This window comes from Thamnophis sirtalis, unplaced genomic scaffold (assembly GCF_051295495.1).
Source record: "Thamnophis sirtalis isolate CommonGarterSnake01/CBP01778 unplaced genomic scaffold, rThaSir2_p1.2 scaffold_9, whole genome shotgun sequence".
Lineage (NCBI taxonomy): Eukaryota > Metazoa > Chordata > Lepidosauria > Squamata > Natricidae > Thamnophis > Thamnophis sirtalis.
Genome location: NW_028261389.1, coordinates 45,692,991 through 45,719,397, shown reverse-complemented (window position 1 = coordinate 45,719,397; position 26,407 = coordinate 45,692,991). Strand labels below are relative to the sequence as shown.

The window sequence follows — 26,407 nt, the reverse complement described above, 5'->3', positions numbered from 1 at the left end:
CCCTTCCCCCTCCAGCTCGGCGGTTGCTCAGAGTGGTGCCCCGAGGCCCAGCCTCTGGGTGGGCAACCCCTGCCCAGCCAATGCAAGAAATGGGCTCCCTCACAACACCTTGTCTCCCACATGAAACCAGTTAGGCTTGACACCCCCTCCCCCAAGTCACAGTCTTCAACTCGGTGTTTTGTGCACACTCTGTGGCTTCACGCAAGGAAAGTGGAAACAGAGACCCTGGCTTCTTTGTCTCCCCCAAACTCTGCCAGAAATTAGTCTTTGTGAGGCTCGTTGTGCCATCGCAGCCTCTTGGAGTAGGATCCTGCAAGGCTTGTTGTGGTGTTGCACTTGTGAACAGCAGCACCGTTGCTAGCTTCATCACACCAGTGCAGCTGGTGTCCTGCCACGAGCGGCTGCACCAGTATGTCAATCCTCATGGCATTGCCACAGTTCATGCACACAATGGCACAGCAATTCTTGCAAGGTCTTGCTCCAAGAGGCTGCACCAATGTGACAACCCTCACGGCAATGCCACCGTTTGCATACGCAACACGACAACAAGCCTTGCAGGGTCCGCTGAAGGCTCGGAATGGAGCCTTTTTGGTGAACAGCAGGAAAATGGGGAGAGGGATTTTCCTGCCTCTCATCCTTTTCTCTGTCTGTGCCCTCCCCATTTTCCTGCCGCTCGCCAAAAAAGGCTCCATTCTGGGCCTTCAGCGTTGCAATCCTGGAATATGCTGAAAGCTTGGGGTGGAGCCTTTTTGGCAATTGGCAGGAAAATGAGGAGGGAGATTTTCCTACCTCTTGTCCTTTTCTCAATCTCAGCACAGATGGACATACTGAGCCTTCAGCATTGCAATCCTGGGATGTGCGTCCTTTTCTCAAGTGACATTTGACTGGACAGGCTGTGCCCCGAGAGAAGGAATGAGAGGCAGCTCCCAGCCCTCATATGTTCAGCTGATCCATGGCCCAAATTAAGGGGCTTGAGCATCCATGAGGTGACCGGAGAAGGGAAGAGCTGCCTCCCGTGCTGACCATTCACTACCTTTTCACTAGGGCTTATTTTGGGGGTAGGGCATGTAAGGCCCACACAAAAAAAATCAGGCTAGGGCTTATTTTTGGGGAAGGTTGTATTTTTGGGGAAACACGGTATTATAGGGTAGAAGAAATACTTGAATTCGATACTTCTAGTAGATCAAGATAAACAAGCAATACTGTAAAGAGTTCAGATTAGAACTAACAGCCTAATTTACTTTATAAGTGTTTTTAAGGGGAAAATTTTAAGAATATGTACAATGATGATTTTGCCAATTTTTAAAATTTCTTCCTATTTTTCAAATTATTTTTAAAAGTCATCAGTTTTTGGAAAGCACCCTGGATAACAGGAATATCCTATTTTCTTCACCTTATATCAAACCCAAACTCCAAAATCTTTTTTACAGGACAGGATACTTTACAGATACTTTTTAACATGTCAATACATGTTTACACTGAAATAAAGTGCACACTCTGTTCTTGCTTAGATATGCTATTAAGTAGTCCACATTTGCAACATCATGGTATTAACTTTTTTTCTTTTTCTCTTATATTTATTCAATTTGAACATCAAATAGTAGCTCCGAGAGAGCTCTTTTCATATCATGGTTAACCAGTATATTGTAACTTTCAAGAAATCAATGGAGGTAGTTTAATCACTATCAAAAATAATCATTCTGTCTGATTCTTTGTGAATCAGCCAACCGTATTTTCCATTTACCATTACATCATGATGAATGTATCTGGTACTAGTCTTCTCAGCCAACATTCTAGCTACATTAATATTAATATAAACCCAAAATATGTCACAAAACCACAATTCCGAGAAAAGAAAATACTTAATTTACTGGAACTACATTACTTATTGTTAGCTAGATGTCTCTGCATTATTGAAATGCCAGAGAGAGGGAGGGGGAGAGGGGGGGGATATCAGCCATTTGTACATGTTACACGTTTATCTGTCTACTGTATTGATTGGAGTTAGTCCTTCCTACTCACCTGTCCCTTAGTCAAAAAGGTATCCAAGTCTCAGTTAATAGATGTTGGCTTTCTAGGTGAACTAAAATGCATAATCTCAGATTGGTCCAGGCTCTAAACCATACCCTTCCTCCAGTCTTTCCTGCTAAGATATAGAAATCAATAATAGGAGTTCCTTTCTTTAATGCTCTTTTCAATTTTACTGAATTGACCATTTTTGTAACTGACCCTGGATTGCATTCCCCAAGTCTTTCTTTATGGCTTCATGCTTCTGAAATATTTACCTGTGTGAAAGTTTGTAATGTTCTATAAGTATGGATTTTTGGTTTGGTTTTGGTTTGGTTTTTTATGCTCACTTTCAACTCACCAAGTAAGTTTCTTTCAACAGTCTTTTGCTGGATCTTGTTAGAAAGGAAGGTAGAAATGTAAGATGTTTTCATTTGTATAAAAATAACTGCTGTTTAACAAAGTTTATCTAAGGTATTTGAAGCATGGACAACTATATTTATCTTTTAAAAATTAGTACAGGAATAAAATCTTAGCATTTATGGCTTTAAAAGGAAACAATAGGCATATTTCTATATCCACTCTCATTTTTTTTAATTTAAAGACAAAAATGTCTTATTAAAGATTATAGGAGGTTACCCTGCACAAAGAGTATAGGATACAAATCTATTTCCCCTTTTTTCTTTCTTCTTTTTACAATTTTTGAAAATTACAATGGTTTGTTTTTGATTAGTTATATTATACCATAAATGAGTCCAGATGTTTCAGTTATTCTGTAATCTGTTAGGTTTTGGCTGAAAACATTTGAAGAGTTTTCCCCCCCTTGTAATGATTGATTTTCAAAGTGACTTCTAGTTCCCAAATCACTTTTCTCAACTCAAGATATAGCCATTCTAAAGGTCAGATGTAAGATTGCTTAATTTAAAGTATAGTCTGGGAAGATTATTAAATTTTGCTTTGGTTGCTGCTAAAAATATGGGATAGTCCTAAAACAAAAGAAGAAGATTATGTAAAACAATTAAAAGAAGTATGTTTTATAAGAAAATTGCATCTAATAGTCTTCTAATATCAATCTCTCTGCGAAAGAAGTTCTAAAATAAGTTTTTAATTTTTAGCAGAACCAAATGCCATTTTTGATTTTTATTTTGTTTTTCAGAGATCTTTCATATAATCATCTGGAAGAATTGCCCTCTTTTACAGCTTGTGAAAAACTTCAGAAAATGTAAGGTTTCTAAAAGAGCAAGATTCCCTATCTTTTCCAGTACAAAGAAATTTATCTATGGATGTAGTAATCTGAATCTTTGTTTGCTTATATTCAGATTTTGATATTTTAAAAATTAGAATAGCCTACCAAACTGTCACTGCTTGGGCATGTACAGCTGAGTATAAGCTCTCTAGGGGAGAAAACTCCATTGTTTTGAGCTTTGTATGTCAGAAAAGTGTTTGAGAAAGCGCCAGAGATTAATATTGGAGTTATTCTTTTTATCTTACCTGAGGCGAATTTTCAAAAACAAGATTGCAATATGCTAAAATGTTCAGTAGTTATAATTGTTACTCTTGGAATTTGGGCATCAATAGAAATTTTCTTAAAAGTTTTTGTCTATAAATTCATTTTTTGCCATTTCAGTGTTTTACATCACAATGAAATATACGAAATCCATGCCGGTACATTTCAGCAGCTGGTTGCCCTCCGTTCCCTGTGAGTTTCACCATAAAATCGATCTTTACATTACTTGATATTGAGAGGCATGGAAGCTGACGTTCCTTTCGCCTGCTCGATCTTACATATATTTTCCTCCTTGATTGTTCAAATTGCTGCATTTGATTTGCCAAAAGGAAACAAACATTCTGACATTGACAATTTCCAGCAATGAATTCACACAGCCATACATCAAAGGGGAAAAAAGCATCCTTGAAGTAGATTTAACTTGTAGACACCACTGAAGAATAAGCAATTTGAATGATTCATGTAAAACCTTTTATTATTACTTGAATGAATAGAAAAATAAAATGACTTTTCTTCAGACTACAAAATTGCAGAATGAATAGACTTTGTATTGTAAATTTTTTATTATTTTTCACCATAAAATATTTTAGCTTGATTTTCAGTTGAATTATACAGCTTATATGTTATACAGGTAGCCCTTGACTTACAGCAGTTCGCTTAATGACCATTCAAAGTTACAAAGGCCCTGAAAAATGTGACATGACCATTTTTCATAGTTACAACCTTTGCAGCATCCCCAGGATCATCTGCTCAAAATTCATATGCTCGGCAATGGTTCATATTTACGACCGTTGCGGTGTCCCAAGGTCATGTGATCACCTTTTGTAACTTTCTAACAAGCAAAATTAATGGGAAAGCCAGATTCACTTAACAACCAGGTTACTAACTTTTCAACTGCAGTGATTCACTTAACAATTGTAACAAGAAAGATTGTAAAGTGGGGCAAAACTCACTTAATAAATGTCTCACTTTGCAACAGAAATGTTGGGCTCAATTATGGTCGTAAGTCAAGGACTACCTGTATTAAAGGTGGAAAATATTCTGAAGTGATTTTGTTCACCTTTCTAAACCCTGGCATTTTAACAGGTAAGCGTAGGCTTTTTATGTTGCTGAATGCCTACAATAATGTAAACTTGCTGCAAATAAGCAGGCGTATATTAGAGGTAGGTCCAAAAAATTGTGGGGAAAAAGGTTGCAAATAGGAGTAGATTGGAGCAAATTGGCAGAGATAGACAGAGAAACAGATGGACCAAAATGAGAAACAGAAACAGTGGATAATATCAAAGGATCTGCCTTATTGAAATCTAACATACACCGCTGCATGTCCCTGATTCTCCTGTATAATTTACTAATGATCTTAGCTAGATAATACTAGTTGTGAACCATAATTGCAGATCATAACTTTTATTCTGGCTACCAAGTCAGATAAGTAAGCAGTACTTAAAAGATATTTTCAGTTCAGAGAGAGAGGTGATTTAGTAAATGAAAAGTATTCTGTGAGCATGGATGTGTGAGAGATGAAAGGAAAATGATGGGAAGGAGTAAGAACTAAAGTTTGTCATTTCTTTACATGGTTTATAGGAATAGCAACAGTTAGGGCAGAGATTACCCATCAATTACTGATTTGGTAGGAAGGGTGTAAAATAAGAAAAGAATGCGTGAATTTGATCGATTACCTTAAAATTTGATTGAAAACCAAAATTTGGTTGAAAACCAAATGGGATGAAACAAACAGGGAAACATAATTCCACAAATTTTGAAGGGCTGCAGCACTGGATGACAGACAGACAGACAGACAGACAGACAGACACAGACAGACACAGACAGACACAGACAGACACAGACAGACAGACAGACAGACAGACAGATAGATAGATGGATAGATAGATGATAGATAAGTCAATGCCTTAAAAATCTATTCTCACAAGCTTTTGTAACTTTCAATCCATATCATCATTAATTTAGGTATATTTTTCTCTGAAAGTTGAAAATCAATTGTTGGAAGCAATTTCTTGCTGTTAATATTTTAATAAAAACATTTAACACTCTACATTACTAAGCAGATGACATTTTATTTCTTGTAGGGATTTAGCATGGAATAAAATCTCTATTATTCATGCCAATGCATTTTCTTCTTTACTGTCCCTTATTAAAATGTAAGTATTTTTCTTATTTTAATGTTTGATCCTAAATAACTGTAAAACAGAAGAACAATATAATATGTAATCAGTTTTTTCTTTATAACTGAACAATAATTTTATATTTCTACCTTGCAGTTTATTTCAGTTAGTGCTGCATCAGAATCTTACATCAGAAAGTATCAACATCAACTTGCTATTTTTTATGTTTACGTTGTGTTTTTGAGATGTAATTAAACTGATACCCTCCTTATGAAGACTAAATGGGAGGAATCTTAGGATATGATAGGGCAAACTGAAATGCTCCAAACTAAATGAAATATTTGATAGCCAAACAATAGGTTGTTTCCAAAAATTCCGAAAACTCTTTGTCTCTCTACTAATGGTAAGATATTTTACATCTTATAATGGTCTATTTAATAGTATAAGTGGAATGCATAAATGTTTCTACGTGAGAACTTTCTACATGAGAGTTGCCACAAAACCTGTGAGTGCTCAAATGTGTACTTATTAAAAATTGAATAAGAACTAGGAAGAATAAAAAATTGGGGGGGGGCAAGGCACTTAGGAAAGTGCCTAAGTAAGCATAGGCTATATTTGCATAAGTAACACCTTTATTAAGGAAACAATTGCTTCCACTAAGCTTCTGGATGCAATTAAATGTGCTGTGTATCAGCAGGTTCTGACCAGTTCTGGAGAACTGATATCAGAAATTTTGAGTTGTTCGGAGAACTGGTAAATATCACCTCTGACTGGCCCCACCCCTATCTATTCTCTGGCTCCCAAGTCCCAGCTGATCAGGAGGAAGTGCGGATTTTGAAGTAACCTTCCCCTGGAGTGGGGAGGGAGTGGAGCTTTTACAGTATTCTTTCCCTGCCATGCTCACCAAGCCACACCCACAGAACCGGTAGTTAAAAAAAAAGAATCCTACCGCTGCTGTATATCACCTTTACAGGCTTATATAATTCGGGTCTGGATGTCTCTGAGACTGAATCTGCAGTGAGATCTGGGAGAGAAGGCTTATTGAGGCTTAGAGCCTTTAGGAATTTATTGGCAAAGAAACGGGGGACAGAAAAAACTGTCAGATAAATTTTTCTGAAAGTGTAATATATATTTGTCTGGAATAATATTTCTATTGGTTTAAAAAGATAAAAACATATGGGGGAAATTCTAGCATTGAAAGCTGATTCTTTGGTTGTTACTTTGTTATTTTGCAGGGATCTGTCATCCAACCATTTGTCTTCTTTTCCTATAACTGGTCTACATGGTTTAACTCATTTAAAATTAACAGGAAATTATCCACTTCAAAGTTTGATATCATCTGAAAACTTTCCAGAACTCAAGTGAGTACCTCATTACAATTCATAGGGCACAGTTGTTCTCATGTGCAATGGAAGAAGTGTAACTGTATAATGTGTGTTACTTCTTATTCAAAGTCTTCGATACACAACAGTCAAACTAAGGTATACATGGCAAAAAATATGGCTTTAAATTATTCATGTTTATCTTGAGAAAATGTAACTGATTTTGAACAGCCTAGTTAGTAGCTTCTTATCCTAAAATACACCTATTTTCAGCAGTACTTCCAAATATATTTATACTTGCAAGTACTTTGTATATATTATATTGTACACTTGATGAATGTATTTTATTTTTCTTTATGTACACTGGGAGCATATACACCAAAGACAAATTCGTTGTGTGTCCAATCACACTTGGCCAATAAAGAATTCTATTCTGTTCTGTTCTATTCTATTCTATTCTATTCTATTCTATTCTATTCTATTCTATTCTGGAATGCTTCCCCCTCCTTAAATGTTGTTTCATAAACTACAAATAATTTAAAATGGAAAACATGAGAAGAAGGGGGCGGGGGCGGAAGGCTTATATAGTTAGTTCATTTTTTCTTTACTTTTTTCCTGAAAGTGCAGGGTCCACTTTTTCAGATCAGCATAGTGTTGTTCCATCGGTTGTGACAGAAATTGACCCACTGGTTTGTCACCGGAGCCTGATGTCATAGGTAAAGGAGAATGACTGACCCAAAGTCATCCAGCATGGAGGACTAGAATTCTCAGTCTCCTACTTTTTAGCCTGGTGCTGTTCTGTCCCAAGCCTCTACAATATATACAGACGCAGACTTGGCTGTCTGCCACAACTAAGGAGGGAGATAAGCAACCCCTTGGCTGGGAGCCCAGAAAGCTATCTCTATGAAACAAGGCTTGAACTCACGAAATTCTCCCAATCTTTCTCTACGGCTGGATCAGTAAATTGTTGTTTCCTGCAAAATACCCCTCCAATTGCCCCACCTATAAGCTCTCCGGGGGGGGGGGGCAATCAGTAGCCACCTGTTCCTATTTCCTTCTGTGACTCTTTTTCCAAAGCTGCTCCCTCCTCTTCTCATCCCTATGTATATGTATGTCAGGGACAGCCTCCCTCTGTTCTTCCTCACTGCTCCCTGACTCAGATGCCACCTGGTTGCCAACAGGCCTCTCTAGTCCCTGCTCTGACTCTGAACACACACACCCGAGTCTTCCTCAGTTTCCAGATCAGTCCCATAGTGTTCATTGCTGCCGGATTCCAGCAACAGCTCAGCCGGCCGCTGTTGAGCCACAACACTATTCCTCACCGCAGGGCTTTTCCCCGGGTCTGACACTCAGGGTGTGGCTTAGATGGGAATTGCTCATGGAAGGCCTGCACCAAAGCAGGTGCGTGCATGGAGGTAAAATCCTCCAGCCCATAGCTCTTCCATTCAATCAGGTATTGGAACCATCCTTTCAGCCATTGGGAATCCTGGATACTGGCAACTTCGTACTCGGGCAGCTACACATTGTCACAAGTTTCTGGCTGGGGATGATCTGGTTGGAGAAGAGGACAAGCTGGCTGTTCAGGAACAAGGAGAGATTGATGAAAGACCGGATGGACTCACATTGAACGTGGCAATGTCAGGCGATAGGCGACCAGATTGATGACTGCTTCAACAGGAAATGGGCTTGTGGTAACAGTGGTCTAACTTCTTGACCGGCCAGTCTGATGGAAGGTGTCTAGTGGGCAGCCACACTCGATCCCCCACAGTCAACACCGGCGTCACGTGCCGAGACCTGTCCACGACGCTCTTATAGTCCTCCTTGGCTTTATCCAGATATCATCGCACCACTTGATGGACCGCTTGTAGTTCTGACAGAAAGTCCTTAGCTGCGGGGACCGGTGAATCAATTGGTGGAGGGGAAAGAACCAAGGATGATATCCTACATTGGCCAAGAAGGGCGTCGTTTGTGTGGATGTGTGCTGCAAGTTATTGAACGCAAACTCCACCACTGCCAGGTAGTCTGCCCAATCATTTTGCTGCTGGTTCACAAAACAGTGCAGGTACTGCTCCAAGATCCCGATCACTTTCTCAGTCCCTCCGTCGGTTTCTGGATGGTGCGCTGAGGACAAGCAGATTTTTATATCCAAGGCCTTCATCAGCCCTTTCCAAAACTGGGCTGTAAATTACATTCCTCTGTCCGACACAATCCTGTCAGGTAGGCCATGCAGCCTGAAAATATGTTGGATAAACATGCAGGTGGTGGCACGGGTGGTCTCCAACATGGGATAAAATGTGCCATCTTTGTCAGCATGTCTACCACTACAAACACCCTGGTAAATTCAGAAGATGGAGGCAAGTCTGTCAGGAAGTCCATAGAAATGCCCCCCCAGGGTCTCTCCGGTGTCGGCAATGGCTGGGGGGGCTCCCATTGCTGACTTGGCCTGCTGACACTGTGTAACAATAGGATTGTATGTCATGTTGTAATCGGGGCCACCAGAAAGTATGGGAGACCAACAGTTCAGCTGGCCACTGTTGGGCCACAACAGGTGCCTTAACCATTAGATAAAACTGTCTCACTCTTAGGAGTAAAATACTTTGTCATATTCACTTAATTTAAAAATGCTGTCATAACTAAATCAAAAGTGATAGATTTTATTCATACCCTATTCTTTTGGGCAGACACGGTATCTAAGAATATATAATATATTTTATATAAGATAACCATATTTAAAACTGTTGATAAAGACCACAACATCACACTGTGTTACAGTACACCTATATCCAGAACCAATGAGGGATATTTAGCTAGCATGGAAAGGTGCCTTGTACATCTGCCATAACATAAATCATCATAAAATAAAATGTGTTCATAAATATTGGGAAATGAATGCCAAACATCATAATCTTGGGTGACCATCGGAAAATAAGCTGTTCTTAACAGTCAGTCAGCAAATGATAATGCAGTGTAGTTATTTCTCTTCTGACCAATCCCCACTTTACTTTTTTCTTTTAAACAATCTCTGTATAACATTAAACTTTGTGATTCTCTCAAGCCTGGGGTAGCTTCATCCTGTGTGAAAGAGGCAAAAGTCACACAAAAGCAGCAAAAATGAAAATAACAATGACAACATATATACAATGTTCTGAAGCATAGAATTTAACTAAATTTAATATATCTGTCAAAAATTCTGAGTGTTCATTTTAATATTCAGTGTAATATTAAATATCAGTTTGATAAAAATTATTAGTATATATTTAGACATGCTTATATGTAAACAGTTTGGTCTACATCAAAATAACAAAATAAATGTGTGTAACCAAATATGTCTGTTATTCTTTAGGGTGATAGAAATGCCTTATACTTATCAATGCTGTGCCTTTAGAGCCCATGACAACTACTATAAAATCCAAAATCAATTGAACAAAGCTGAGAATGGCAGTGCTGATGAATTTCAAAGGAAAGATAGTAGCAGTTTCCATACAAATGGTAAGCACTGTAAACATGCATTAAAACATATTTTTAAAAAAGGATTTGGTTAGAATTAGGCTATCAAAATTGATGATCAAATTTTCTAATTTTACCATTTTAATTTGTGAATATCAGTACAAGATGTCATTAATTCCTGTGAATCTATATTTTAAATTTTATTCTAATCATGTTGCAAAAAACTTGAGGTGGTAAAAGATTTTTATTTCCCGCAATGTATATATGGCTTGATAATAAAAGAATTATTTTAAGTAACCTAAATAACCCTTGAAATTCTATAATTCTAAGTACCTGTGAAGAAGACAAATTTGATGTTTAATTAAGGTTTTAAAACTCTTAATTCTCCCTATAGCTACATATTAAATATTGTTATAAATATTAGTAACTAAATACTGTGATTTTCCTTCCTACAGATGAACATGCTTTTGAGGATTTTTCTCTTGACTTCAATGAAGATCTGAAAACTTATCATTCAGTTCGATGTTCTCCTTCTCCAGGTAATAATAGAATTGTTTGAGCAGAATTGTATTTATGAAAAAAATTTCCTGTGAAATTTTATTATACTTTCTAAGGGAAAAAATTTTTGGGAAGCTGTATGGAGTACTTGGGTACGCACAGTGGTGGGATTTAGCCAGTTCGCACCTATTCGGGAGAACCGGTTGTTAACTTTCTAAGCAGTTTGGAGAACCGATTGTTGGAAGAAATCTTATTTGGTTTTTTTCCACTTTACAGGGCTAATCCTGTAAGGAAGGCAGGAAGGAAACATTCTGGTGTTGTTTCTAGCCTAATCTTTATTGCCCTGCTTACAGAAACTGCCTCTCTGTTTAACCCTTATTACATTGTAACAGCTAAGGCGAAGCGCCCGTTGACCTGAGTGACATTGAGGTTTGGCCACGCCCACACAGTCACATGACCATCAAGCCACACCTACACAGTTGATCATTAGTTCAGAGAACCAGTCGCTAAGGGATATATTTTTATTACTGATTCATTTATCTTTTAAAAAATCAATTCCTCAGTAAGTATTAGTTGTCTATGCTATATATAAAATAAACCAAAACATAATGACATAAAGCATAAATTAAAATGAATTTAAAAGACAAAATTAAAAAAACCCTGCACTTAAATGCAGTATCAAAACAGAAGTTCCAGATAATTAAATAACTGTAATTTTAAAAGTCTTCATATACCACTGAAAACCTAGTTCAGTACTGCAACTTTTACTATCTGGAAATTTCACTACCAGAGAGTTGCAATCAGAAGGTCCAAGGTACAGTGCTTTTCCTATTATCTACTTGAAAGCAGCCTAAAGATAAGATTAGTTTCCCATTAGTACATAGTAAGGAATAAAATAAAAGCATTGCCTATGCTATTCCTGTTCAGGAACCATTCTCAAAAGGAAGGAAATAGCAAATTGTCTTCAAGCTAGATGAAAAAGAGATAACAAGGTCTACCTCTAAGAATGTAACTTCAATTTAGATTCTAAAAAAATGAGGGGAAAATAGATCTATTGCTATTTCAATATACCAGCTGTGCTGGATTTAGAATATCCTAAAATATCTAATGATTCTTCAGTTGGTTTATTTTACTTTTAATTGTGATTTATTTGGTGTTGTTTCATGATATATGGTTTTAATATGTATTTTAGCCAAAAAACTTCTTATGTGCAGCATACAAATGGTACAATAGCATAAATAAGGCTTGAAACTGTTTAACAGTCACCTAGAGGTGATTCTGGGATGCTTACAACCAAGAAAAAAACCAAGAGAAATATTTAAAACTTAAGATAATAAATATTAACAAAATTAACATTGAAATTCACAAAGAAAGAACAAATGGGGCAGAGGTAGCATTCTCTTCAGTTCATTAACCACCACCAGTATGACATGCCCCCATTGGGTCACCAGGTGAATTGGCAGAGCCAGATTTTAAAGCCCCTATGGAAGGCAAGAGTGTGGTATGTCACCTTGAGCTGAATAATATTCCAGAGGGCAGGACAGAAAAGATTCTTCTTCCAGATCTCACCAGCCAGATTCTTTGACTGATGAGGCAGCATGCTCTTTCTGCCAGTGTGGGTGGGGCAGGATAATCCCACTGGAGTGAGATGGTTCCTCAGGTAACCTGGACTGATGCCCTAAAAAGGTTTTAAAGAAAATGACCAACACTTTGAATTTGACCCAAAAGCAAACTGGCAACCAGTGTACCTTGCACAACAGTGGTGTTACATGGACCACTTTATGGGCCCTACAAACTATTCATACTGTACCAGCTGAAGCTTCTAAATAGTCTTCAAGGGTAGACCCATGTAGACTACATTGCAATAGTCCAGACATGAAATGACCAGGTCCTGAATCACTGAGCATAGGAATTCATGATCAAGGAAAGGGTGCAACTGGCGCACAACACGAAGTTGTACAAAATCGAGAGTCCAAGAAAGCCTACAAATTGCGCTCAGGGTCTGTCTGGGGCAGGATCACCCATCCAGAACTACAGATATTCCAGATCCTGAAACCTCATTCACCCAAAGCCACTCAGTCTTAGCAGGGTTTATCCAAAGCTTATTGTCCCCCATCCAGATCCCTACAGTCTCCATTCACAATGGAAGAATAGTATACATTATTGGGTCACCAGCAGTGGTGGGTTTCAATTTTTTTTAGAACCTCTTCTGTAGGTGTGGCCTGCTTTGTGGGAGTGGCTTGCCAGCCATGTGACTCGGTGGGTGTGGCCAACTTGTAAAATGTGGTGAAACTCACTTAACAACGCTCTTGCTTAGCAACCAAAATGTTGCCTCAGAAACTCTGGCATTTGAAACACGCAAGTCTTAAAGCTGTCAAGTTACAAGACCCTTGCACCTCTAACCCATTAGGAAAAAACCCAGGGGTGTTCAAACTTGACAGCTTTAAGGCTTGTGGACTTCAACTCCCAGAATTCCTCCTCTCGCTCTTCATTTTGATGATGTGCGGATGGGCAGGGGGGAGGGAACTGGAACCGGTTCTAAACGGCACTGTAGATTTGTGGAATCTCTTCTATAGAAGAGGTTAGAACTGGTAGAAACCTACCCCTGGTCACCAGGGATGAAAATATAAAGTAGAGTATCACCAGCATACTGATAGTACCTCATCCCATGGTTAGCAGATGATTTCACCCAGAAGCTCCATGTAGATGTTAACAAGGAGTGGAGAGAGGCTGAACTTTGTGCTACACCACAAAGGAGCAGCCTTGGGATGGACCTCTCACTCCCTATCAACGCCATTTGGGACCATCCTTAGAGAAAGGAGATAAATTGGTGAAAGACTGCGCTGCCGACCCCCAGATCTCACAGCTGATCCCAAAGGATATCAATGGTATCAAAGGCCTCTGACAGATAAGAAGTGTCAGGATGGATGCACTACCCCATCCCACTTTTACAAAAGATAGACAAGTGTGAAGCTGTTTCTGTCTCTCACTGATTACACTCACTGTAGTCTATTGTCTGTGCACTCATCACAAAAAGTAATGAAAACTGGACGTAGATGAGCTTACCATGACTTTACTTTTTCTTTATTTTCTTTGTAGGACCTTTCAAGCCCTGTGATTGCCTCTTTGGTAGTTGGTTGATCAGAGTTGGAGTTTGGACCTTAATACTTTTAGCCTTTATTTGCAATATATTGGTGATTGCAACAGTCTTCCAAGTTCCCCTGTTCATCTCCTCCATAAAGTTTATAATTGGACTAATAGCTATTGTAAATACTCTCATGGTTGTCTCTAGCAGTGTGCTTGCTAGTGTGGATGCAATAACCTATGGAGTCTTTGCTCAATATGGAACTTGGTGGGAAGATGGAATTGTTTGTCATATCATTGGAATTCTTTCTATCTTTGCTTCAGAAGCTTCTATTTTCTTGCTCACCTTAGCAACTGTTGAGCGTGTGTTTTCTGTGAAATATAGAACAAAATTTGAAACCAAACACACTCTAACTAATATAAAAAGAGCCATCATCTTTTGTTTTGTACTGGCGTTAATAATTGCTGTGATTCCAGTGCTCAGTGACAGTGAATATGGAGGTTGTCCCTTATGCATACCACTGCCTTTTGGAAGACCATCAGGTGTGGGTTATACAGTAGCAATGGTCTTAATGAACTCTTTTTGTTTTCTTGTAATGACAGTAGCATACACAAAACTCTACTGTAGTCTGGATAAGGGAGAAATGGATATTATTTTGGATTGCTCCATGATCAAACACATAGCTTTATTACTTTTTATTAACTGCATTCTCTATTGTCCTGTGGCCATCTTATCATTTTCATCATTATTGAACCTTCATTTTATTGGCCCAGAAGTCATCAAACCAATACTTTTAGTGATTGTTCCCCTTCCAGCATGTCTAAACCCACTTCTCTACATACTTTTTAATCCTCATTTCAGGAAGGACTTGAGGAGGCTTCAAAAGCTTTCATTTGGATGGAAAACATCAAAACATCCTAGTTTGGTCTCTGTCAATTCAGAGGATGCAGAGAAACAGTCGTGTAATTCAACTCAAGCTCTAGTAACCTTTGCAAGTGCCAGAATATCATGCAATGTTGTTCCCAGCAAACCAGCAGTGCCGTCATCCTGCGAATTCAGTGAAAGCTGTAACCTTTCATCCATCACATTTGTCCCATGCCACTAACTTCATTTCAGAGGTTGTGGTGAGGTTTACAAAAAATAAATAAATAGATGAATGTACATGTGTTGCTTATAAAGAGAGAAGCAACCAACTACTCTGATTTTATGGGAAAGAAAACTGAAATTGTGAAATTTCAGTACAGGTAATCCTCGACCTATGACCCCAATTGAGCCCAAAATTTATGTTGTTAAGTGAGACATTTTTAAGTGAGTTTTGCATCATTTTATTATCTTTTTTGCCTCCGTTGTTAAGTGAATTACTGCACTTCATAAGTTAGTAACCCAACACTGAAAAAGGTTAGTGACCATTGAAGCATCACCATGGTCATGTGATTAATATTCAGTTGCTTGGCAACTGGCATGTTTCCTGGAGTCATGTGATAAGCATTGGTAACCTTTCCAGCCAGTTTCCAACAAGCAAAGTCACTGGGGGGAGACAGATCGCTTAATGATCACATGATTCACTTAACTGCAGTGAATCACTCAAGATCTCTGGCAAAAGTCGTAAAATGGGGCACATCTCACTTAATAATTCTCGCTTCGCAAAGGAAATGTTAGGCTCAATTGTGGTCATAAGTTGAGGACTATCTGTATATAGCTGAGCTGTCCTCAATATTCTTTTAAAGATTTATCTGAAAGCCAAGAATGTTACATGTATAAAGGAATCCTGAAAACAGAAAATACCAAATAGAAATGGCTTCTAACCTTTGCATAACTTGTTGGCATCTGAGATTCAGTTGAATCTTAAGATATCTATTAACTTAGTGGACTTTTTTAGAAAAGTCATAGGAATGATATGAACAGAATAACTTATATGAAGTTCTACGCTGTGTCAATTTTATCCAGTTGACTTATGCATCCATGGAAATAATATGAAGAAATTATGCACTATATATATTTAAATATTTTGAAACAGTAAAGCCTAGAGCTGGAAGTCTATTCTTCAAACCATTTCAAATTAAAGATCATCTGCCAATTACATTTATTTAATTGTTCAAAGTGGTTTGGTAATATATAATTTTTTCTCTTATGATTATTTACATTACTATACAAATTTAAGTAGTGAAAGAAAAACACCTAAGAAATTATTTTCATATTAAAATAAACAGTAGATAACATAAATCAGAATACAACACATAATATTGTATAAATTGCTTAATTCAAGTATAATTTGGAAATATTAAAATTCATTTCAGAGATTTTAAAACAATGTGTAAATATAGAATTATTTATCTTTATAGTAAAATCATACTCAAATATGAGAATAAGGCATGTAGTTTCATGTTGCTTTAATTACTAGATTTCTATTTCCAGCTCATATCTGTTTAAATTTTTGATCTGTAAATATGTAAATTTGTATTGATTGTAAATACTGTTGGTTTTTTCTACTGATGTTTTAAACATGTAATTTGTAATAAAATGTGCAATTACCCTTGAAGGATCACTTAGTGCTTTAAATCTCAGATGTATTTCGCAGCAATTCCAGAGTATTCTCTGACATTCTTGTAATTTAATTGCAAAATGAAGTTTGTAAGATTTCTTTTTCCATCAGAAGAAATAATACAAGCTTTCTCTTGGTTTGAGTTTGAGTTTGAGTTTTATTATTATTTATAGGCCGCCCTTTTCCCTGAGGGGACTCAGGGCGGCTTACAAAATATAGGGGAGGGGATACAAAACAGTAAACATGAAACAATACATGAGTAAAAATAATACACAACATTCATTCATCATTCGGGTGGGGACAGATTACGATCTTTATCCCCAGGCCTGACGGGATAGCCAGGACTTGAGGGACTTGGTATAAACATGTGTAGATTTTCACAGCCAATATCTGCTGGGCAGTGTTGAGGTTGAGGATTTAATAACACAAAACCAGATTTCCTGCTGGCAACTGTGTTATCTTCAGAGGCAACGTGGTCTATTTGGCAAGTGAGCAAGGACTGATTTGCCTATCTTTATAAGCAGATGACCTCACTTCAGATTGGTCTTTAGCTGAGCTTGTTTCCGTTTAGCACAGGTTGTTGGTCTTCACTAATGTGCTGATCAAGTAGATGCTACAACGCATCAAACACATCTTCCCTGAAGACACTGCCAACCTGTACACTACACCAGTACATGACTGGAATCTCTCAGAAGCAAGAAAACCTATCTTCCTTTTTCCCTCACAATTTTACTTCATTGCCAAGGCTCCACAACAATTCTAAACTTCCTGAAAATGAAAAAAATCTTCAAATGTTCACAATCTCATCAGCTATACAACTGCAGTGTAGTGCTGCCCTGCTTAGTTACCTGTGGTCTCCATAACAGGCCACCTTGCGTCTGAAGAGGCAACGTTCTCTTGACTTAATATATTCATGGATATCTTCAGTGCAGGGATATTGACTACATGTGCATAATTGCATCTTCTAAATGCCTCAGTTTATACATTTGTGTTAGACATTGAGCAAATATGTAATTGTTGTAGTCATATGAGATGATATTATTTCTGTTCAGATGTGTATTTCTAGGCACTAGAAAAACAAATGAAAATGTAAAACTTTTCCATTTGGAAAAAGCACATATATTTATCTGAACCACAAACTGCAGGAGGCCACACTACAGTACACCATCTTTTGAAAAGTGGGATCTAAGTGCATTCATGATACAATTCAATGTCTTTTGGTCTACAGTTTTATTCTATTTTTTTTCCTTGCTGGATGCTGCAGGGGAAGAAGAGTTTTCCTTTGGGGTAAAACCAGTGGTCCAACTTTGGGGTTTAGATTCTTAGTTTTCTTAATATCTGTGAAGTAAAAAGTGGCAATCCATAGTTTTTTGCCTCTAGAAATTTATGAGTACAAAAACAAAGCATTTCAGAATTTAATTGCTTTCCTCCTAGCATCAGTGAGACAAATAAGTTAAAGAAATAACAAAATAAGCCATACCTTTTTGAGTGAAAGTTGTCTACCCTTTTTGTCAAAGTGGTTAATAACTTCAAATCTTCAAAATGAATAATGATGTTGCTCACAATCAAATTACAGAATCCACATTGGGAGCGCAATACAACAATTTTGTTAAAGAACAAAATGATCAGTAGCTTGATATGAAAAAAACATGTCTTTTCTGTTGCATCCTCCTACCCTATGGAATACTCCCTCCTGGGGGGCTGACAGGCTCCCACCCTTTAACCTTCCACAGAGCACTCAAGACCTGCCTGTTCCTCCAGGTGCTGGGATAGGGTAAAGTCATAATGGAAAGAGAATGTTATGGGTCGCAGCAGAAATGTATGGTTGCAGTACCAGTCATGTCAAATCTTTATTATGGTAATAGACCAGCATAAAGATGGTAGGTATAGTCAATTAAATTAAATTAACAGAGGTGAAATGATAGAAGGTGTTGAAGCTACAGGAACCTTGGGGGTGAATGATCATGCAATATTGGAATTCAACATTATGCAAGCACAAGCTATAGAACAAAGTCAAACTAGAGTCTTGGACTTTAAGAGAGCTAATTTCAATAAACTTAGAGCTTGGGAAGGATTCCATGGATGAGAATCCCCAAGGGGGAAACAATTAAAGCTTGGAAAATTTTGAAAAGTGAGATTATAAACGCCCAGTCTAGTGGAAAGAGGGGCACATAACTAAGGCAGAATATCAGCAAACAGCCTGAGCCTGCAAAGATGAAGTGAGGAAAGCTAAGGCTCACAACAAACAAAGGCTTGCGACAAAAGTAAAAAAAATAACAAAAAAAACTTCTTCCAACATGTTAAAAACAAGGAAAAAGTCAAGAAAATAATTGGTCCAGTGCTCAGAGAAAGTGGCAAGAAGGTGACAAGTACCAGGGAAAAAGCAAAACTGCTTAACTCGTTTTTAGCATTTGTCTTTACACAAAGGGAAAAAACAGTCCAACCTATCAAAAAGAGCACCACAAAAAACAGATTAGGAACACAAGTTAAAATAGGGAAGAAAATGGTAAGTGAGCACCTGTCTACTCTAGATGAGTTCAAATCTCCAAGGCCAGATGGATTACACCCCAGGGTTCTGAAGGAACTGGCAGATGAGATCTCAGAACCACTGAACTATAACTTTCAAAGATCCTGGAGCACCGGGGAACTGCCAGATGACTGGAAAAGAGCTGATATAGTTCCCATTTTCAAAAAAAGGGGGGGAAATAGATCCAGGAAACTACAGACCTATCAACCTGACCACAATACCAAGGAAGATTCTGGAAAAGATAATCAAGCAATGAATCAGTGAACACCTAGAAACAAACAAAGTAATTGTCAGGCCTGCAGCCATTTTTTCTTTTTGATCTCAAGCCTGCCACACTTTCCATTATTCTACTATGCATTTTATATTGTGGAAAAATGGGAGGGGGTATTATACGGAATTGGATGATATGTAGCCATAACAAAATTCTTTCTAGAAAGCCAAGGTCATCCTTTGTCTCTGCACCTGGCCAGAACTGGATGGGTGGAACTGCCAGCATGGCAGTGGAAGGTTGGACCATGTGATGGACTTGTGGGTGTGGGGGCAAGATCTTGAACTTTGAACTGGGTGGGAAAACTGGGAAGCTTTCAGATTCGGGTTTTCCCAGACGTGCCAATGTGGCTCTCTTAATAAATTGGAACTTTGAGGAATCCTTTGCCTCGGACTCTAATTTATTTTTGGATGCTATTTGGAACCCTGACAGTAACCAAAAGCCAACATGGATGTGTCAAAAACAGATCATGCCAGACTAATCTTATCACATTCTTTGACAAAGTGACAAAATTAGTGGACCAGAGGAATGTTATCGATATAATTTACTTAGACTTCAGTAAGGTATTCGATAAAATAGATCTTAACTTACTACTAGATAAAATAGAAAAATGTGGGTTAGACAGCATCACCACCAAATGGATTTATAACTGGCTGACCAACCACACTCAATGTGTAGTCCTCAATGGAACTGCATCTATATGGAGGGAAATATGGAGTGGGGTACTCCAAAGCTCTGTTTTAGGCCCAGTACTCTTCAACATCTTCATCAATGATTGGGATGAGGGGATAGATGGGGAACTCATCAAATTTGCAGAAGATACCAAGGTAGCAGGAATAGCCAACACTCCTGAAGATAGGCTTAAGATACAGGTTATGATTAGGGTTAGGGTTAACCCTAACCTCACCAGTCCACAAAGCCGGAGAGGTTGGGGAACTCTGATGTTTTAGATCTCCTCACTTTCTATAATATTCAAATTTGAGGGCTGTGAATGCCATTCGAAACCTTCATTTTGAGCTAGAAAGGTTCTGCATAGTTGGAAGAGGGGTGGGAATGAAAATAAGAAAGCAAGAATTGATTTTTAGCTAACAATAGGAAATATTTGAAAAGTCTTATTCCTGGCAATGGTGGCATTATAAAGTTCTGACCAAAAAAGTAATTATTTTCTCATCATGAACCCGAAAACAACCAGACATGAAGTTTGTATTCAAATTTATAGAGAATTTGAAGACATTCACTGTTCCTCTTGAGAAGGGCTCCTATATTTTTCTCTTTCTTTTTGGCCACTTTAAAATACTAATCCTACCTCAGGTCAGTTATCAAAGAAACATTCTCAGGTAAAATCTTTGTTCTAGGTGTCCCATAGGCTATTCTGGAAAGAGGGTCTTGGTAGTACCCCTTGACCCAGAACAGCTTGCTTGGCATTTTGGGTGATTTTCTAGATTTGAAATTTGTGAGTATCTGCATTTTTGAACTGTAATATTTAGTAGCATACTGTCTTTTTGTGCTTTCTTTGTCTACTGCAGATATTTTTAATCTGAAATACATTTTTATTATTTTCAGTTTTTTTTAACTATGGTGTTTTCATTTCACATTGGCTGTATGCTGAGTAATAAGTTACTGGGTAGTATATAAATCCTATATTAACAATAAAGTCATTGTTTCTTTCAACACATACAGTATTGCTTTTTGAATGATGAATGTCTTTAAAAATGAAATAACACTTGCAAGAGTATTGCTAAAATTCTTCTTCTGTCTCCTGGGAAACAAAGGCAGGCTCTTAAATGCCTCTTGGTCAGTTTTGTTCCGCATAAACAGGTGCAAACATGAAAGGATTTTATGATCTGAGATAACGCTCCCTTCAATGGAAAAGTAAATAAATCACAGGGACCTTGCCAACAATTGCTCAAAGATTGATTTCAGTTGCAAATAATCTTGCTTTATTGTGCAAGATAGGCAGGCGTTAATACATCCCCAAGTGCAATAAATTCTAAAAAAAAAAAAAAAAACCCTGCCCACCAAATCTTTCTACTTTACTTGGAACATCTTCACTACTTACCCAAATCAGAATACAGCCATTTCTTTAAGAATGTAAACCTGAATTATCTTTGGCAAAGAAAATCTGCTTTTGAAAACTAGCACTTGGATTCTTTTCAACTTTTCTATGATTCTGAGTTTTCTCCAGTGATTCAAAAATGAAACCTCCGAAAGAATTAAGTGATCTATTTTTTTTGTTTCTTAGATTGTACTCTATTGTACAGGGCTAAACATGATGTATGTAGCAACCCTCATCTATTTTTTGTAACAACTCTGAATGGTAATATAGCTCGATTTCTATCTTGTCACCTTGCACAAATTTTGGTGTGTGGCATGTGGACCTGCTTTTACATTACCAACAATGCTGCAAACAAAGAATAGCATTGTGACAGGACTACTGTTCTACCTCTATCTTTCCCACCTACTCTGACTCCATGTAATTTGAGTTGGTTGAAAAGTGATGTCTAATTTTTTCAGGAAGTTCCCTTGTTTGTGTACTTGAATTTTCTTTTTTTTTTCAATCCCCCCATTTTAATTAACACCCCTCCTCCTGTATTTTATAGGCTTAAATTTGCTAGCATGTAAAGAACTAGCCCATGTAGAGATACAAATAACCATCATAGCTGAGGTGGGTTGGGCTGAGAATGGCCTAAGATTACCCAGCTGGCTTTCATGGCTAAGTGGGACTTGAACTCAAGTCTCTTGCTTTCTAGCCTGGTGCCTTAACCACTAAACGAACTGGCTCTTTGTCACCATCATGTCAGACCTCATTATCATGACTAGTCCCTGATAAAAATATAGAGCCAATTTGGTCTAGTGTTAAAGTGCTGGTCTAGAAACCAGGAGACTGAATTCTAGTCCTGGCTTAGGCCCGAAACTCCATTGTTTATTTTATAATTTTAACTTTTTAAAGTGTATCTTCAATACATGACGTGCGGCAGGGGTGGGTTTCGACCGGTTCGCACCGGTCCCTGCGATCCGGTTGGTCGCCGAACCCGGAAGTAAGTAACTTCCGGGAACGGCGAAACCCCCCCCACGCCCGCGCGCGCCCGCACACCCACGCCCGCTCCTTACCCAGTCTTTTTGAATTTTGCGCTTTCCACGCATGCGCAGAACGCCTGCGCGATCCTCCAGGAGCAGCTGGAGCATCGCGCAGACGCTAGTACGCATGCGCACGCCACGTGTATGCACACACGCGCCACGTGCGTGCGCGAGGACGACGCCGGCCTCGTTCCAACCGATCCGGTTGGAACGGGGCGAGAAACCCACCCCTGACGTGCGGTGAAGTTTATGGCTGGTAAGAAAGTCTTCTCCCCCGGCACCCCACTGATTAAAGCGCTTTCTTTCGCCCGCAGCAGAGCTCAGGTGGGCGAAAGGAAGCGCTTTAGTCAGTGGGATGCCGGGGGAGGAGAGAATGCCTGAGCCTGCCTCCCCTGACTGCACATCACTGCCTCAATATACCTTCTCCATACCTTTTCTACACTAATTTGAAACAAACCAGAAATTCTAATTCTGTTAGGAATGTCAGTTAACATCTAAAGGACATTAGGAAATATATCAATTTTGGGAAATATAATCAATACAATTTTTTTAACCACATTTTCTGAGTTTTTAATTCAACTAAGATACATATAGAAGAGTTTCTGGTGTTTATTTTTTACTTATAGTGGGACCATATTTAATGTTATACTAGCTCCTTTGCTAATAAACATTGATATAATTACCTTTCTCTGGAATAGCATCCTTTGAGAGAATGACTTGATGCATTATTTGGGTTTTAAACACCATTTTTAAAGGCTTTTGAATATAAGGTGAATTGAAATTTCTCCTGTGTACGAATATACCACTGTATGAATAGTTGATGTCTTGTAAGTAAATTACAGGAGAGTGAAAGTATGGCATAGAATAGGAAGCCCCAAATACTGTTCTCTACTGTCAACAAACTATTTAAGAATATGTTAGGAAAGGCCTACCAGTTGTGCTAAAAAAAATCAATTTAAATTTAAATTGATACTTATGGTATTAATTACAGTATGTTAGCAAGTTACATTTTTGCAGCTGTTAAAAATATGAGTGGTTGATTGATTTTGAGTAGTCATATTTGAGGGATCACCACTCCCTTACATTTACCAACCTAGAAGGTGTGGCAGGCAGGATTCCTTTGCTAAGGCAGCGGTTCTCAACCTGGTCCATGGACCCCCCCCTGGGGGGGTCATGATTGTCATCACAGGAGGTCTGTGAAGGTTTGAATTAATGCCATGATTTAAACCTTGAGTCTAGGTGGTCCGTGGCCATGGTCCGTAGCCCAAAATATATTTTAAGAGGATGTGTGGTAAAGAAAAGGTTGAGTATCACTGTAGTAAAGCATTCCATCTTGCAGGACTCAGCAAATGAGTGTTCTCCATCTATGGATTATCACCCTGAGGTGAGATTGGCTCCAACTCGGATTTTCTGGAAATCCCTTAAAGTGTTTTTTCAGGTATCAGCTGGCATCTTCGCTTTCTTTGAAGCACGCTAGCAACAGCCATAACCTGGGATGAGGGGGCATTTGGGAGAGGAAGAGTGTTGGAGGTGTGAAAAGAATGCTATGGGAAATTGGGGAGTATGGACTCTGACAGGAACTAGAAGTGCTAAACTGAGGTATCTTTCTGTCTTCAAGGACACCAGTCCTGGGAAAGGTTCGCCAAACATCAGAACAAGACCTGATTGGACTATTCTCCTAGGGGGGGTTTGGACATGGGGGATTGTTTTGTTAATGTGATTTTCGCAGTTTTTCTTCAGTGCTTGCCTCGCTACGCTGCAATTAGCATCCCTAGTAAAAGTACCTTTTCTCTCTTCCATCCAACCTGTGCTTGAAGCTAATGTTTATCAACCTTCCATCCACCTACCTTCAACACATACCTTTTGAGGTGATGGAATTAGTAAAAGTATGTGGACTCTTGATAGCTTCAGTTAAAAAAACCTGCTCAAAGGATACTTCACATCTAATCACCAACAGCTAGGATTCATGAAGATTTTTATTGTGGAGGTTTAATTAAGGGAAAGGGATACTTGAGTGACACTTGGGACTTAAATTTTCCAGCTATTTCTATAAAAGAAAATTTGGATTTGGGCATTCTTATGCAACAAATTCACTTTGGAAATATAACCCCTTTAAAATTGAGCCTGCATGGGTAAAATTGGTAATCAATCAAAATTATAGTTATTTTGTGAGACTATTCAGACTGGTTTCTCTAGGAACAAACACAAATAAGATGTCAAAGATTTTATAAGGTAGGCTCAGTTGCCTTAAAAAAATTACAAGTCTTCGTATTTATCAATACTAACTCTTGCATTCACATTTCTGGTAAATACAATTTCATTTCTACACATAATCTTAATTGGGTAGTCTGGATAAAGTCAGTTTAATTGAAGTGTATTTGTTGAACTTTTAAATTAATAAACGAAGAGGACTGTACTTGGACCATCAGGCTATGAAACTCTTTTCTAATTATAATTGCATGCTGAGTGTACCAGTACCCTTCGTGTATTTCCTTGCTAGTGGGATGCAGGCAAGTGTTTACTGGTTTGCAATGTACGTAGTCTAGAGATTTTAGTTGCATTGAACTGAACAGCATGAGCACACTTCAATAAAATTAGACTTTGGTTCCATTTGTGATACCCTGGCCCAAAATGAGCTTACTATTAAGGAATGATGCATGTAAGCATGGGTAAATCAGATGGTAATATGCAATGCGATGAATAAATCTGCACTTCCCCAGATAGGACCAGTACATTATCTGGGGCTCCTCCTAGACAAGGTGGCAACTGTGGCTAGGAGGGCCTTTTCCTAGCTTTAGGTTGTACAGCAGTTGCCCCTGCTCCTGGAACAGAAAGCTGTGCTCACAGTCACTCATACCTTAGTCACCTTCAGATTGGACTATTGCAATGTGTTCTACATTTGGTGGGTCCCATGTGGCAAGCCTTCTTTGCCATTGGTATGAAATATCCCCTCCCCTCTGCAAACTTTAGATTAGCTCCATTCCCTCAAGAGTGAATATATTTAGAGAAAGGGCAACAGCAAGGCAGTGCTGGAATTGATGACAGCCTCAAAGAGACAGGATTGAGGTGCTTAAAATGTATTAATTCAGGTACATAGTGGAAGCAAGGATGGTTTGTAAAGATAGAAATGTGTGGAATGGTATTGAATACAGGTAAATTTTCATAACTAAATCTAGCTAAATTTTCTTTTCCTTCCTTACCTTGTACCTTCAACTTCTTTTACATCTGTTCTTTTGCTGTCTACATGACATCCCTGATGGATAATTCAGAAAAGGAATAGCTCGTGGATTTCTATATTTGTATGCTAATCATGAATTATCACAAAAGATTACTGTATTTTTAGCTCCGTAAGACGCACATTTTTCCCTCCCAAAAGTGGGTGGAAATGTCTATGCATCTTATGCAGCAAATATGGGCAACAGGCAGCAGTGGCGAATGGTGGCAGCGATCCCCGCCACCTGAAACAGCTGATCAGCGGTATTCTGGGAGGCTGAGCCAACCGCCGATCAGCTGCTCGGAGGTGAAGGCTCCAGTGGTCCCGGGTGGAGGCTGCAGACTCAGAGGAGGCAGGCTGTTGGCTACAAGGATGCTAACCAGATGAATACCAGATGGACCAGTATTATGGTCAGGAGCTTCTTAAGGAACGAAAAATACAGTAATTAAAATCCACGGAAGACAATATAGTTTGATTCTATGATGCAAACATTTTGATTGTTTCTTATGATATACTTTCTCTGGTATTTATTTTCAGTCTGGATTTTTTAAAAAAAATTAGGCAAGTGTCTAATAGCCTGATCTATTACTATTACTACTAGTAGTATTTTAACTATTTTATCTTTATCACGATCTACTTTAACTTTCCAATTAATTGCTGCTGCTGCTGCTGCTGCTACTATTTATGGCTTGGTGCTCTTAAAAGATTGTAAGCTGTTGTGTGCTGTTTAAAAAACAGAATGGAAACAGAAACCACATTTGTAATATCTAGTAAAAGACAACAAAGACAACA

General features: G+C 38.4%; 1 protein-coding gene across 1 annotated transcript in view; it reads left to right on the top strand.

Annotated features, from left to right (window-relative positions):
* LGR5 (leucine rich repeat containing G protein-coupled receptor 5) overlaps nucleotides 1-16,525 on the top strand; it is a 59,253-nt gene extending 42,728 nt beyond the window's left edge. Inside the window, exons 12-18 of the mRNA XM_014066992.2 lie at nucleotides 3,164-3,229; nucleotides 3,635-3,706; nucleotides 5,599-5,670; nucleotides 6,870-6,995; nucleotides 10,300-10,445; nucleotides 10,859-10,942; nucleotides 14,001-16,525. Coding sequence (XP_013922467.2) covers nucleotides 3,164-3,229; nucleotides 3,635-3,706; nucleotides 5,599-5,670; nucleotides 6,870-6,995; nucleotides 10,300-10,445; nucleotides 10,859-10,942; nucleotides 14,001-15,091 — 1,657 coding nt within the window. The 3' untranslated portion in view covers nucleotides 15,092-16,525. The remainder of the gene's footprint in view (nucleotides 1-3,163; nucleotides 3,230-3,634; nucleotides 3,707-5,598; nucleotides 5,671-6,869; nucleotides 6,996-10,299; nucleotides 10,446-10,858; nucleotides 10,943-14,000) is intronic.
* The last annotated feature ends 9,882 nt before the right edge of the window (nucleotides 16,526-26,407 follow it).